Source organism: Triturus cristatus, chromosome 5_1 (genome assembly GCF_964204655.1).
Source record: "Triturus cristatus chromosome 5_1, aTriCri1.1, whole genome shotgun sequence".
Taxonomy (NCBI): Eukaryota; Metazoa; Chordata; class Amphibia; order Caudata; family Salamandridae; genus Triturus; species Triturus cristatus.
Window position 1 is genome coordinate 843,793,922 of NC_140587.1, and position 15,820 is coordinate 843,809,741.

General features: G+C 43.0%; 1 protein-coding gene across 1 annotated transcript in view; it reads right to left on the minus strand.

The window, feature by feature from the left end:
• Positions 1-299: 299 nt before the first annotated feature.
• CDH19 (cadherin 19) overlaps positions 300-15,820 on the minus strand; it is a 925,430-nt gene continuing 909,909 nt past the window's right edge. The window contains exon 12 of the mRNA XM_085605889.1: positions 300-1,670. Coding sequence (XP_085462015.1) covers positions 1,165-1,670 — 506 coding nt within the window. The 3' untranslated portion in view covers positions 300-1,164. The remainder of the gene's footprint in view (positions 1,671-15,820) is intronic.

Below are 15,820 nucleotides of genomic sequence, written 5' to 3' on the forward strand. Positions count from 1 at the left end.
GCATTTGTAACAGAGCGCAGAGGCAGCCACCATATTTGTGAAGGAGTATACCCTATGCCACTTTCTAAATTACAGCCCTAAGTAAATACGTGATCGCCGGGTCTCCAATGACAGGCGCAGAGAAGATTGCAGCCCCTATATCGCCCTACCTTTATCTGCAATCTGTGAAACAATCTTTGCCCTGGCTTGTATGTGAAGCTGAATTTGCTCTGTTTGAGGATTGCCTCCTCTGCTTAAGATGGTGGAATGAAAAATGCTTGAGAACTTTAGTCTTCTGTTTGAGAACTCGGCATAGTTTCACCTGTACACCAGCAGCAACAGGTTATTTTATTTTACTTCTTAAAACGCATAACTTTAAAGTCCCAGCCAGAAGAGCACAAAACAAATATTGGATTCTAATTCGATTTTCACTGGATAACGCCGGATCATCTTCTGAGGAGCTCTCTTAACATAAAAGTGTTTTACAATCGTATTATCTAATGTTAACCATAACATTTAATGGCCACCAGCTTAGCATTTTAAGGATCTTTAATACCTTAACAGTAAAGTAAGGCAGTGCTGTTAATTTTATATTCTCTCTGCGGAGTGGGCGGCGTGGGTGCTGGGAAACCAGTCATCTGGTAAACCCTTAAGAAAAGGACAAATGTCTTGCCATGTATTTAGTTTTATGCAGTATGCAGCACAAGAGGGTATATATAGCTCTTGAAATGAACAGCGATGCAGAACTTACCTCACTTCACTCTGCCCTTTTCCCTTCAATTACATAGTCCAGAAATTGCCACTTACATTTACTTACGGCTGAATATCCCATTTACTATATACTTCAAAAGAGAGATTCACGTTTATTGGCAAATTGGCACTAAAAATACAGTTTCTCCTTCTTACATTACACGCTAAAATGGCATATGCATTTATAGATTTATAATAAAAATAAATACGATAGAAAGCGTGTATATAATGTCACACTTTGTTCTACTTTTTAAAATACACGTGCACGACACTGACATTGTGCATGAAACACAAACATAACAATCAAAGAATTCTAGCTTTGGTGGTTATAAAAAACCAAATCGTGTTTGTTTAGATATTTCCAGTGTTTATAAAGCTTGATCAAGACTCCCAGGGTCATAGGTTGCAAACCTTCTAAACAATTGTCTGTCTCTCTTACATATTTTTTGCTTGGGCCTCTTGAGTTTCTTGGGGTCGAAACATGGCGGCGAGCTCTCTGAAGCGGGGCCCCCACGTGGCAATGTCATCACAGGTCAGATTGAGTTCAGAGGGGAAAGACTCCAATGAGCTCAGGGATCCGACCGAGGAGCCCGCCCCTTCGTAGGCGTACAGGTGCAGACAATCGAATGGAGGCGCGCAAGGGTCCGTATTGGCTTCGTGAAGTTTTGCTTTTATAAATTCTCTAAACACATCACTGTCAGGGCCCAGCCTCAAGGACATGCGGTACAGGCTTTGAATTTCTGTGGTTATTTGCCGTCTTTTCCTTTGTGTTCGCATGACAGGGTGGGTCCTCAGCTCGGCAATATCAAATGCCTCTGTGTCCTCCTCTCCGCCCCCTTCATCATCATACCTGACAATGTTTTCCCTGAAACCTTCTCCTTTTTCTGCAAACTGTGACAGCTTCCGCCGCTGCCTCACAGCCAGAACCAGCAAGACGAGAACTGTTGAGAAAACACAGCGGAGATAATGTATGACAAGGGAAGTGTCAGCACTTATGGAGTGCGAAAAAGATTCACATTTCCAGAGTCGAAATAACGAGTGCTTTTTGCATATTTAGTGATATAAGACCAGAAATTTCAATAATTTGACGTCAGCCAGAATCCATTCGACAGTGAGTGTATGTATCATATGACCATGAAACAAGTTTTAATCAACCATAACAACAACAATATCTAAAAGCAAATCAAGCGTAAAATAAATTATAACAATTCTTTATTGATCAGCAAACATGCAAAATCATTCATAGAAACATCAATGCTATTAGTGCATGCTTGTAGGGGGCATAGTGAGGCTAATTTTAAACAAGTTTCTCCAAAGCCAACATGCTTATTTTAAGCCGTGTTACTATTGGTTGGGTGTGTCTTTCGGTGGATCAGTGAGTGGCTGAATGTTGGAGTCAAATGATGGATGAGTGGCTGAGTTACAAAGTGTATGGATGATGAATGACTGGGGGCATGAATGGTTGAATAAATGAGCGAGTGATTAAGTGCGTGGAAGGATGAGTGAGTACACAGGCGAATGGGCGAGTGAATCATGAAAGGGTGAGGAATCCATAGGCTTATGGGTGAATGAATTAGTGTGTGAGTCCCTAGGTGGATGAGTGAATAGCATGTTGAGTAACTGGATGGATGGACAAAGAAAGGTGGTGTGGTGGCTGCAGTCTCATTGGTGGCAGGAGGATGCTGTTCCTCCACGCTGTTGCCTCTCGATCAGTGGTCCATATACATACTCTTGCTTCCAAAAGTTTGCTCATTTTACAGTCACTTACTCACCTTTCTACACAATATATGAACTTAATAATTAATGAAGTCCTTTAAGCAGTAAAAATAAAAAGCCTGAACTATTGGTATTGTCAATGATTGTGGCAGTGGTCTTCATTAAGTGGAGAGGTGTGGCTCAATGGTTAGAGCGGCAGACCCTGATGCAGAGGTCTTGCCTGGGACCAGGGTTTAATTCCCGCCTCGGCGGGTCTTGGGCTCAATTTCCTCGGACCTGTTAATTCTCGCCTCAGTGCCTATTCTAATCATGGATCCCACTCTGCAACTCTGGGCAATAGCTTGCTTAATCTCCACAACGGCCCCCAACAGCGCTGGGATGCCAGGCTTCACCTTATGGGTGCCCAGGAGTGGACATTTCACAGGGAAAAGCCAGGAAGGGTTCCACAGCGGTATGAGTACAGCGCCAGGACACCCTAGGGTAACAGTGCGCTATACAAGTACAACACATTTACATTAAGGACTCATTTTCAAAGGATTTGCGATTGCTACCTTGGTTGTCATTTCCTCAGAAATTCATGGAATCCAGGTACTCTTCTGTCTATGTTCTGTCACTTCCTGGTTGTTTAGCTTTGTAAGTCAGTCTTCCTTGGGTCAAAATAGGGCTACGCAACACGAACTTCTCACCTCCTCATGATGACATAGGTATGCCATACTGCAAGAAGATCTCCACCCTCCTCCACATCTGATGCTGTGAGCTTCCAAAATTGTCTCAGATGAACTTGACCATAAATCGGAGCTTGGACAGAAGCGTTTCAGAAACCTGAGCACAGTGGCAATGTTGCAAAATAACTTGCCTGTCTTTATGTGTAAGACTTCCATCGCGTTTTTTTATTTTGTCCTTGATTTGTGCTTATTGTTGTCTAATGGCAGAAAAGGGTCTGGCAGGTCATCACATAGGGGTTTCCTATGACAGTAAGATGAGGCAGGGGGCGGTTGGGGGGAGCTCCCTCTGATCGAGAAACCATAGGGAGCGTGGCGGAGCTAAACTAACTAAATTACCAAACAAAAGGGAAGAACTCAGTAGAAGATAGATGTGAGGCTCTCACAGGGCCCTGGGGATGCCGCACGGCAGGGGCAGTGAGCAAGCCAAAGGGCGGCACGCCGCCAGCAAAGTTTAGAGCTAATGCTCTCTCATGACCCTTGGGATGCCTCACGGCAGGGGCTCAGAAGGAGACAAAAGCAAAGGACCCAATCGCAAGAAAATAGAGCAGATGCGCAAGAAAAGGCCCTTGGGATGCCAGCCGGCAGGGACCTCTGGGCGAGGGGAGGGCCCACGAAAGGGCACAGGGCGAGCGGGACGGCACTTGCAGCCCGGACAGGTCCAAACGGAGGCCCGCCAAATCGGTAGCAAGCTGAAGCCTAGACCCGGAAGCACAGAACGCAAAAAGGGTCCCCTCCTCGCCTAGGCGACTGCTAGAACTGGGTCAAGGACAATAATAATGCAGCATGTACATAACCAAGATCAATGTGATACAAATGTATAAGTTGTTATCATGCTAATAAAACTGCGACCTTTTCAGGCACCCAAGAAAGTTGTCAGTGGTGTTTTAGGGTAGCAGAATGGGGAAGCGGGGAGGGGCGACTCGCCACGTGGAGGGGGTTAGAACCCGGGCCGGGTAGGCAAAGCCGGACCCATTAGAGGCCTGGGTCAAAACGCCATCCGGGGGCGGTGGCCCTCCCCCGCCCAACCCCCTCCGGGAATTTGCATAGGGACTAGGCCAACGCGGCCAGGATTGGCCCGGGGGGCACGGGCATGCACCCCCCCAATCAGGGGGCGAGCATAGGGGCCGGGGGGGGGGATAAAGAGGGACGCAGGGGCCAGTGGAGCCACAAATCCCCCCCTCCCCGAGCTGAGGACGAACAAAGGAGAAACCCACCCACCCACACCTAAGAGTCGGGCGTCGCAGCTGCACGGTGGAGGGTAGCGGAGCTAAACTAACTAAATTACCAAACAAAAGGGAAGAACTCAGTAGAAGATAGATGTGAGGCTCTCACAGGGCCCTGGGGATGCCGCACGGCAGGGGCAGTGAGCAAGCCAAAGGGCGGCACGCCGCCAGCAAAGTTTAGAGGTAATGCTCTCTCATGACCCTTGGGATGCCTCACGGCAGGGGCTCAGAAGGAGACAAAAGCAAAGGACCCAATCGCAAGAAAATAGAGCAGATGCGCAAGAAAAGGCCCTTGGGATGCCAGCCGGCAGGGACCTCTGGGCGAGGGGAGGGCCCACGAAAGGGCACAGGGCGAGCGGGACGGCACTTGCAGCCCGGACAGGTCCAAACGGAGGCCCGCCAAATCGGTAGCAAGCTGAAGCCTAGACCCGGAAGCACAGAACGCAAAAAGGGTCCCCTCCTCGCCTAGGCGACTGCTAGAACTGGGTCAAGGACAATAATAATGCAGCATGTACATAACCAAGATCAATGTGATACAAATGTATAAGTTGTTATCATGCTAATAAAACTGCGACCTTTTCAGGCACCCAAGAAAGTTGTCAGTGGTGTTTTAGGGTAGCAGAATGGGGAAGCGGGGAGGGGCGACTCGCCACCTGGAGGGGGTTTACATTAAGGACTCATTTTCAAAGGATTTGCGATTGCTACCTTGGTTGTCATTTCCTCAGAAATTCATGGAATCCAGGTACTCTTCTGTCTATGTTCTGTCACTTCCTGGTTGTTTAGCTTTGTAAGTCAGTCTTCCTTGGGTCGAAATAGGGCTACCCAACACGAACTTCTCACCTCCTCATGATGACATAGGTATGCCATACTGCAAGAAGATCTCCACCCTCCTCCACATCTGATGCTGTGAGCTTCCAAAATTGTCTCAGATGAACTTGACCATAAATCGGAGCTTGGACAGAAGCGTTTCAGAAACCTGAGCACAGTGGCAATGTTGCAAAATAACTTGCCTGTCTTTATGTGTAAGACTTCCATCGCGTTTTTTTATTTTGTCCTTGATTTGTGCTTATTGTTGTATAATGGCAGAAAAGGGTCTGGCAGGTCATCACTGAACATGATCAAGGTGACCTACTCAGAATGGCTTTTGGTTGTCCATTTTGTAACAGATTTTGCAATGCCTTAAGTCCTCCACTTATTGGGCACAAATCTAGGAAGGTTCTGGTTAAGAGCCGCAGATCTGGAGTTGCGACACGAGGTTCGCGTGTCCTGTCCAGGTTCAAGACACAGACATCGCCCTAGGATCCTGTCAAGAATCCCCATTCATTGTCTTTCAGTTCTGTCAAGTGAACAAGTGAAAGGCAGACTCCGGATCCAATTAAATGTGAGCTGTTGAAAATGGCCTTATGTTGCTATCCCAGTTTGCACAGGCATTCCTTCTGCAATTTTAGTTATAAGCTCAAAAGGAAAGACCTGTTGTCAAAAGGGTGCTCAACATAGGCTATCCAAGAATGGTTTTGGAACCAGCCAGCAGGCAAGGATTTAAGACAAGGTGGACGTCTTTGAAAGAAGTACTGAATCGTCATGTACAGATGGAGTTTAGGGGTGGGGGCATCTTGCTAAGTTACCTGCATGAAGCCCTGACAAAAATATGCCTCCATTAAATTCCACTCACACATGTTTGTAACGTAGTGCAGAGATGTGTGTGCTATCTAGCTCAGGTTTTATAATGGAAAAGTACCCTTCAAGTACAGAATCCTATGCTTAAACAGACTTTATAACATTTTAGACATTGGACGTATACTGTACTGAGCAGCACAAATGTGTGAGAATTTTTATGAGAAATATATGTAGGGGCGATTTGACTGACTATATGTTGGGGTTTTTAAATAAAAAAAACTGAGGTTGCTGTTATATTTATGGTGATTGCAGGTTTGTAAGTCTCTTATTCTTTCTCCCTTTTGCACTCATCTTGCGGTGCCTGTTGGAGTCCACATTCGCACTGTACCTTTTTTTCTCCTTTCCCGACGGCCATTTTGATCATGCCGCGGAGAAGAGCAGGTTAGCGCTCTAGCACTAACCTTGTGTTTAGTGTTTAGTGGGGGATAAAAAGTGGGATGATGTGCGCAGCGAGAGTGCAGCTGGCACGCCAAAGGCAAGGCTGTCTTTGTCCGTCTGCAACTGGATGGCACCAGGGGACAGGAATGCTGCCTGTTCAAACTTAGACGGTAAGCATAATTCTGATCTCATGAACTGGCGCCCTAAAGCTGGGATGGGGGGAATGTGGGGGGAATGTGACATTTTTAACCCATCCAATATTTCTATGGGCTGCTGTATGCATGACAATTGGCATCGCGTGTGCACGTTGGACTCCGCTACTCATGCATCAAAAAGTAAAGAAACTACACAACAAAGGATACCGTGTGCACCCCAGGATTGCTTGTAGGGTGTACGTCACCTTTACAATTCATGCAGGCTCATTCCGGCCCGGTTCCCCGACGGAGAGAGCGGTGTTCCTTCCTGAGCGGTTGCCAGGTGGAGGTTAATTTCCCACCCAGTGTTCACGGGTGATGCATGAATTGTAAAGGTGACGTACACCCTACAAGCAATCCTGGGGTGCACACGGTATCCTTTGTTGTGTAGTTCTCACACAATTCTTTCCTTCTTGCAGTAGCTATTAAGGTCCTGATGAAAGCCGAGCCTATTTAGGCGCTTTGGCTGAAACATGTCGACCGTTGTCTTTTGCATTGCACCATTGGTTACATTGAACTAGTGGTGTTCACATTTTTAATCTAGCATCGGTACGGTGTTGTCCAGAGAATCCTCCTTGCCGTCCCGTGACTAGTTTTAACATACCTTCACTGCACTATCATTTCATTAGCACTGCACCCCTCACTCACACCTAGCTCTTCATATGTGGATTTAGTCTATCCTTTAGTGCAAAACCAAAACATCCCTGAGCTCCTCCCTCTCATAGAGGGGGTTGTAGCCCCCAGAGAAACTACGATTTTTCTCTGGGAGGAGAATCCCATATGATGAAGCATGTCACCCAGGGTGAGTGAGGGATTACGTCCTTAAAGGGATTGCCCTTTCACTAGGTGAATTGGGCTTTTGTTTCTCATTCACACATCACCTTTTCACTTTTCTTCTTTCCTCTTTTTTGCAATTTCAGACCTCAGGGTTCTTAGTGTTTATAATACCAGAACCAAAGTGTCTGCTCCTTGGAATTAAAAGACCTCTTATGTCATTGCAGTTGACAAGAAAGGAGATGGAAGGCAATCCTTTCGCCAGAAGAAAAATATAAGCACAAAGAGTTGATTCTCAGGTACAAACATGCCATTATAGTTTCTAAGCCTTCGTCTTTTGCTACTAAAATAGGATCTGCCACCAATACTCCCAACACACTTTTGAAAGTGCTTGAAAATCTGCACTTCCAGGTTCCCCAAGCTGTGTAAAAGTCACAAGACTGTTGTAACAGCGTCGCTGTATATTTTAGGGATAAGATCCTGGAGATCTAATCCAGTTTTAATGTGAATGAGGATGGCCACATCTCATAGGAAAAGATGAGGAGTTGATTAACCAAGTATCTACTGCTACGTTTTCCACCTTCCCTAAATATCTCACACAAAAGTTAAAATTCTTCTCATGCAAGTGACATTGTGCTCTACTAATAGCCCAGGCCCCATAGAATTTTACTGTTGGTACCAAATTAGACTGCTGTGTTGATTGAACATGTATACAATCAGATACTTATAACAGGAACATTTTCCCAAATATTGAAGCAGACAATAGTTATCACCCTCTAAAGGAAACTCATTGGGTATCCTGAGATCTCAAAAAATCTTCTTCCTATTTCTCTGTTACCTGCGCCAGCTAAGATTTTAAAAAAATGCATCAACCAGGATTTGGGCAAGTTCATTACCACTCAGGACTTTTCGGATCTCCCTCAGAAAGATTTCGTGGTTGTCATAGCACTGAATCGGCCTTGCTGGCTGCTGCTGATTCCATTCACTGCCAGGTGGATCAAGGAGGCTCAGCCATTCCGGTGTTGTTGGATCTGTCAGCAGCATTTGATACAGTGTCTCCTTCCCACTTGATGCAAAGACTGCGCCAGGCAGGGTTCTGAGATACTGTGCAGACCCTATTGGAGTCCTTACTGACCAATAGGACCCATACCATGAGCTGTGGGAATACTAGGACAGAATCTTTTCAGCTTCCTTGTGAGTTTCGTAGGGCTTTTCCCTTAGTCCCACCCTGTTTAATTTATATTCCCCTCCCTTAGCCAAGCTGGTAAGGTCCTTTGGTTTTCAGATGTTGTCCTATGACAATGACACCCAAATCATCATTTTTATAGCAAATGGCATGCTGCTGGTTGATGAAAGGTTTAAATGCTGTACGTCTGAAATAAACATCTGGATGTCAGAGAACTGGTTAAAACTCAATGCCAACAAAACTGAGATTTTGATCTTTGGGGAACAGACTTCTGTATGGTCAGAACTCTGTAGGCTCAGGAAAAAGCTAGGGTGATTTTTTACAATACCTTCTCTTTCAATGCCTGGGTTAGGTGGACCATGAATTCTTGCTTCTTTATTATTGAAATCTTTAAAATGTTTTTTCCCTTTATACAAGTTCCACTGAGAGTGGCAGGTATCGCGCTTATCACATCACACCCTGACTATTGCAAAGCTCTGTATTTAATCATCAACAAGTCCCCACTGAATAGACTCCAGTTCATTCAGAATGCAGCAAGTGTGCTGGTTTTGGATGTACCCAAATGTGTGTCAGTCAGGGAAGGTATCCGTTCGGTGCACTGGCTACCAGTCAGAAAACTAGCGACTTTTTTTAAAGCCTTTTCATTGTTTCACATGGCTCTCCTTTCCAGGGGCCGCTGCCGTTGAGAACTGCTTTTCATTGGTACACCACTAAGAGACAACTGAGGTCTTCTTCACTTAAAAAGGTGACAGTACCCAGATTTTAGAAAACTAGGTGTGGTGGTCAATCTTGCTTGGATGCACAGGAGCATTATAACCAGCTTAGTGCTGATAATTTTACTATTAAGCGAACACTGGACGCAGTAACTGGCAAAGTTGCGGAACTTACAACTGAGATGACCAAATTACAGCAAAGACTGCCTGATAATGAGGAGGCAGTGACACATTCTACTAACCTACTACGGGAGCATGATACTCAGTTAAATGTGCTTCAAGAAAAGGCTGCAGATCTTGAGAACTGGCAGCGTCAGAATAACTTGAAAACATTTGGGGTCCCTGAAGGAAAAGAAGGCTCGGATCCGCAAACATTTATCGTTCAACTATTCGAGAAAGCTTTCCCAGATTTGGCTGACTGGGATTCCCAAATTGAGTGAGTTCATAGGCTGCCAATCTTCTATAATCAAACAAAGCAGTCTAAATCTCGTCATAGACTTATTCTGATTTTTTTAGGTAGTTTTCTACTGCTTCAAGCTATTGCTATCAAAACCTACCACTCCTGTGACAGTTGAATCGTTCTCCATCACTGTAAGATCTGATTTATGTAAAAGCGCAATGGGTATGCGATGGAGGATGCAACAGCTTATTGATCCTTGGAAAGCTCTCGGGGTCATCAGGGATGGCCTCTCACAGTTTTTTCACTCTGATCAGGAGACTAAGTCGGCGCTTCTCAAAGCGCAACAGAGCTTTAAATAGAAGCTTGCATAGAAAGACTCAAGCAGATTTAAGCAGCTTGATGTTGCGATGCTTTGTATATTTCTTATAAGCTATGATATGTTTGGTGCTAATTACCTCATTGTGTACTTTCTGTTTATCTTTCTAATGGCATACTGAAATTGCCTTATAATCACGAATTAGGATGGGAGACTCTCGGAGGGCTCTGCCTCTCTTTTGTTTGCTGCCTTAGATCGACAGCAGGGTAGCGGGGGTGATTCCTTTTCTACACTACTGGGGGGGTTTAGGTGGGAATCAGGTCTGATTCAGGGGGGGTTGAATTGGAAACTTTAAATTACTAATGGGTTGAAGCTAGAAGGCTATTGGTGCTGAGGGTGTAAAAACAGGGGATACAGGTTAAATTAAAAGTGAGTACGAAGATAATATTTGAAAATCTAAGGAGACAGAGGGTATTGAGAGTATGCTCATCATTACTATACTTCAAATTATTTGGCTTTTTAATGTCTTTTGGAGGGAAAGAATTTTTTTTTTTTGATCGAGCAGAGCAATAGGTTCATGAAATACATAGTATAACAACAGATCATTTTCATTGAGATTAAAGCCAGTTTCTACAAAAAATCTCAAAATGACAGCCTCACAATACTTAATTTAAAATGACACAGAACTAAAAGTATAGCAGCTAATTATGTACTTATTCACAAAACAAAGTGCAAGTTTACCCTAAAACACAGCAGCAGAGAGAAATTCCCAATACATCTAAAGTGCAAATGCCGATAAAGGGCTAGTGCCATCTTCTTGCCTAAAACCAGCAGAAATGCAACATTTAAAAAAAATAAAAATGCGTGACTATTACAGTTCATCTTATCGCTGACCAAGGTACCAAATACATTCTAAAAAGTGTTAAAACTATTAAAGTGCTGGTGCTGCTAAAGTGCAATAAGAGAAAGTGCTAATTCATTTTAGAAAAGATGCTGCTATATTAATTTACCAACCCTAATGCTATGATCTCTCTTTAAATTTTTCCAATTCATTAAAAAACTTCAAATTTTTTAGTGGCTCCTGCCCTCCTAGCATATGCTTTCTCAAATTTCCGGGTTCTTTTATTAAACCATTTTAGATGAGAAGGTGCTTCGCTGGATTTCCAATTCTGCAGAATTAGGGAGCGAGCCACCATGCATGAAATAAATACAAAGGCTTTTTCGGGTTCGGATAGTATCTTATCTTCTTTACTGATACCAAACAAGGCAGCTTCGGCCTCGAGCATTCTATCCTTACCAATTGCTTGGCCAATATCCCAAAAAACTGCCTCCCAGAAAAGCCTAAGTCCTGAACATGCAAAAAAAGTATGGTGCCACCCACCCTCCCCATCTATTTGGCAGCGAAAACACCTATTTTCTGCACCTGGTAATCTTTTTTGTAAGGCTGCGGCGTTAAATAGGAGAGCCATCTTGATAGGAGGGCCATCCTTTTAAAATTTGCGGCACGCAGGGATTTACTTTCTAGATGGCACATTAACTCCCATTCCTTCCCATCTAGCCTACATCCGGTCTCCCGAGTTATTTTTACCAGGTGAGTCTCAATTATAGAAGCCAGTCCCTGCTTATGAAGTAGCCTATACCAGTTGCCCACCCCTTTATTATTGGCTCCATAAAGGGCTACCACATATTGATTGGGGGTGTCCAAAATACCACTGGTATTTGTTAGCAGATGGACAATACATAAATATTCAAAAAAGTTAGGCTTCCGGTGGCCTTCCGCCTGTGTCGTTACTTCTTGCCAGGAGATCGGCCTATTTTGAACAATAAAATGCCTTAGCTCGGAGAATCCGCAGCCTTGTCAAATACTTATATGCTTTAATTGCAACTGGAGGCCAAGACTCCTGCTTTCTCTTAATTTTAAATACTGGAGACCAGATGAACCTGTCTTTTTAAAAAAGGACTGGAGTCTAAAAAAAAAATCTTTTATAGTCTTGTAACGTGTCTTTTTGGGAAGTTTGGAAGTTTTTAAAAACACTCTGGGGACAGAATCGTTGGGCAAGCTAAATTAGGTGTACTCCCGAATTATTACATGTTTTATTATGGGGATAGTTAGATGTATCAGCTGGAACGTGGCTGGGTTAAATTCTTCTACTAAGAGACATCTGGTTAGCGAAGAGATACATAAACCACATCTAGTAATTTTGGTAGAGACACACTTAGCTTATAAGGACAGAGGTTTGTTCAAAGAGCTAGGCTTTGAGATGATGGAGTGTACCTCACAGGGGGCAGCTATTAGAGGGGTAGCTATACTTAAAGATAAACGCTTGGTTTGCAAGATAATTAAAAAAACTTCTGACCCAGGGGGCAGATGGGTCATTGTGCAGCTTGAAATTTACAACAAAAAATTGGTTCTTTGCGCATTATATGGACCAAATACGGATGATCCTACCATTTTTGATAGAATGATGCTGGAGCTGGTTGGGTGGCAGGGAGAAATAATTATCTTGGGGGATTTTAATTGCACATTAAATTATGCCATAGATTCAACAAATAGATCTGCTTTCCAGCGAATGAGTAGGGTTCGCAATCCAATCTGGGAATTGGCACGGGTTCACGGGCTATAAGATTTATGGCGGACACTACATCCAACAATACCAGGCTACACGTATTATTCTGGACCTCATAGGCATTATTCAAGAATAGACTTAGTTTTTCTGAGCAACAACATTTTGGCAACTTCACGAATGGAGGTTTGTCTGCGGATAACATCTGACCACAATCCGCTATGGGTCTGCTTCCAATTGTCATCCCAGGATAAGAGCAGCCGGAAATTTTCATTTCCTAGATATTTGCTGTCTGAGTTTCAATATATTTTACATACTGAAGGGGCTCTCAAGGAATTTCTACAGTATAATATGGATACTGCTTCTCCGTGTATTATATGGGAGCAATGAACACTTACATATGTGGTACTACCCAGAAGTATATATATCATTTAAATAAGATCTTACAAAATAGCTTGAAGGAAGCATGTGAAACATTAAAAATATTAGAATTTGCGCATGCGGAGGAGCTTATGTCTAACGGTTCAAACAGCGAGGAAATATACACTGCTTTAATAAATACATGGATGTCTTTAGGCAACTTAAAAGAAAAGAGTGCAGCTGCTTATAATCAAATTTGCATGAATCAATATGAATATGGGGAGAAAGTGGGGAGGTTATTAGCTTAGCAGATTGCTGACAAAAAAGCTAAGACACATATTGATTCAATTAGGGGTAAAAATGGCCAGCTACATACTTCTACTGGTCCCATTTTGGAACAATTTACTTAATTTTACATGGAGCTATATACTCAGTCTGATGTCCCTGATCTTACACAGGTGGAAGAATATCTACAATTAGGGAACCCTCGCTCTCTTAATTTGGAGGCTGCAGAATACTTTGAACAAGACATAACTGAAGAAGAAATTCTATGTGCAATAGTTGCGCTGCCATCTGCTAAAGCCGCTGGAGATGATGCAATACCAATCGAATTTTATAAAACCTTTAAAACTATTATTCTCCCTCTACTTTGTTTGGTCATGCAGCAGATTGCGTTACGTATGGAAATACCTAGATCTTGGAACATAACTAATATTGTTTTTTTCCTTTAAAAAGGAAAGGCAGCGGATGAATGTGGGTCTTATCGACCTATACCACTCATCAATGCAGATGCAAAAATCTTTTCTAAATTGCTGGCTAATCGCCTTGCACCTTATATATCTAGCTTAGTATCTGAACATCAACATGGATTCATCACTGGTAGGGATACCACTGCGCATGTTAATACAGCTATAACTGCTTTTGATATAGCTAAACGGAGATCCTGCAAATTGGGGATGATCCTGTTGGATGCTGAAAAAGCATTCGACCGGGTGGTATGGGATGCTTTATGGAGGATACTGATTAGTAATGCTCTGCCTAGTCGGTTCTTGAAATGGATCCGTGCGCTCTATATTAACCCACAGGCTCAACTTTTATATGCTAGCTTGATTTCTGCTCCATTTTTAAGTGGAGTGGAACAAGACAAGGGTATCCACTTTCTCCCTTGGTGTTTGCGTTATATATTGAGCCATTTATTAATGCATTAAATCGAAAGAATTATATCACCCCATTTAGACACGGAATGCATCAACTGAATGCTGTCGCGTACGCAGACGATATTGCGGATTTTACACCTAATCCAAGAACAGCATTGGGCATAATAAAGGAGGAAGCGAAAAGCTTCAGGTCTTTTTCTGGATATAAATTAAATGCAAATAAAACCCAAGTCTTGCATAATATTGAGTTGACAACACCTATAATTGGGAGCTGCACTGTGGTAACATATTTAGGGGTTCGGATCTCTGCAGCCGTGGAACAAATATGGCGATGGAATCATGAAACACTACTTCAATCAGGGGAAAAAAAACTAAAGACCTGGAATAACCCCCCTGTTACTATTACGGGTAGAAGTAACAGAATTAAAATGATGATCTTGCCAAAAGTCTTATACTTATTTCAGGCAATTCCTATACGTGTCCCAAACTACTTTTTTTTTAAACTTGAAGGTGTGATTATCAGCTTTATCTGGGGCTACAAACAGGCGCGCCGGGCGATACGCTTTCTTAAACTTCCTTATAATTTTGAAGGCCTGCAACTTCCGGACTTCAAACTTTACTTTTGGGCAGCATTTACGGGGTGCTTACAAAGTCTTTTAATGGATAAACAGCCTTATTTCGGCCTCATCCTTGCACTTGGCACTGATCGCAATACATTTTTGTATAGGATTAACGACCCCAACTATTACAAGAGAGTGCGGTTTAAGACCATTCGGGACATGGTTTGTATATGGCGTGAAATCCTCGATTACTTTTCCCTTACTCATGAAAATTTGATAAAACACGATCAACTTAAATTATGGAACAATCCATCTCTTCCGATTATATTTCATGATTCGGCTGCTGGTAGTTGGGGAGGATTTGGAATTGAGAGATTAGGCCAACTATATGATCATATAGGTTTCTCTTCTTTTGCATTTTTACGATCTTCTTTTGGTCTTCCACATCAGGCCTTTTTTAAATATCTGCAAATTAGAGACAACTTTATGAAACAGCAACTGTCGCAAATACCACACTCTCATGAATTTATAACGTACCTGCTAAATTCCGCACACAAAGCTAGAATAAGCAATACGTATTTACATCTTTGTTATTTGAGAAGTACGGATACTGATTATATAGCGAATAAATGGAGTCGGGTACTTGGTATAGCTACGGATGTCTCTGAGACTGTGCTGGCTTTTGAGACTTTAATTAACTCCATACATTCTGTCAATATAAAGTTGCAGCAATTTTGCACTATCTGGATGCTATATTATACTCCTGAGAAGATCTTTAAATGGCAACTACCAGCGCAGGGATCTCTTCGAGGTGGGGTTGATAAGACATGCTGTCCTAAGTGTAGTCAAAGGGGTGCTGATATTCTTCATATGTTTTATATCTGCTCTCTGTTACGGGACTTTTAGGAAAAGGTCATACAATATGTTGGTCAATGTGTAGGATTCAGCGTATCTTTTACTACGAAAGAGATAATGTTGGGGTTAAAGGTGTGTGAGAATCTTGCTATCAGGAGCTTTTTATCTATTGTTTTAGTAGCTGCTCATTTGTGCATTGCGAGAGAGTGGATCTCGCGGAACCCTCCTACTTTCTTTGATTGGCTGATATTTATGAAAGATATTTATGAAAGAGAACGAGCACTAGCCAAAAC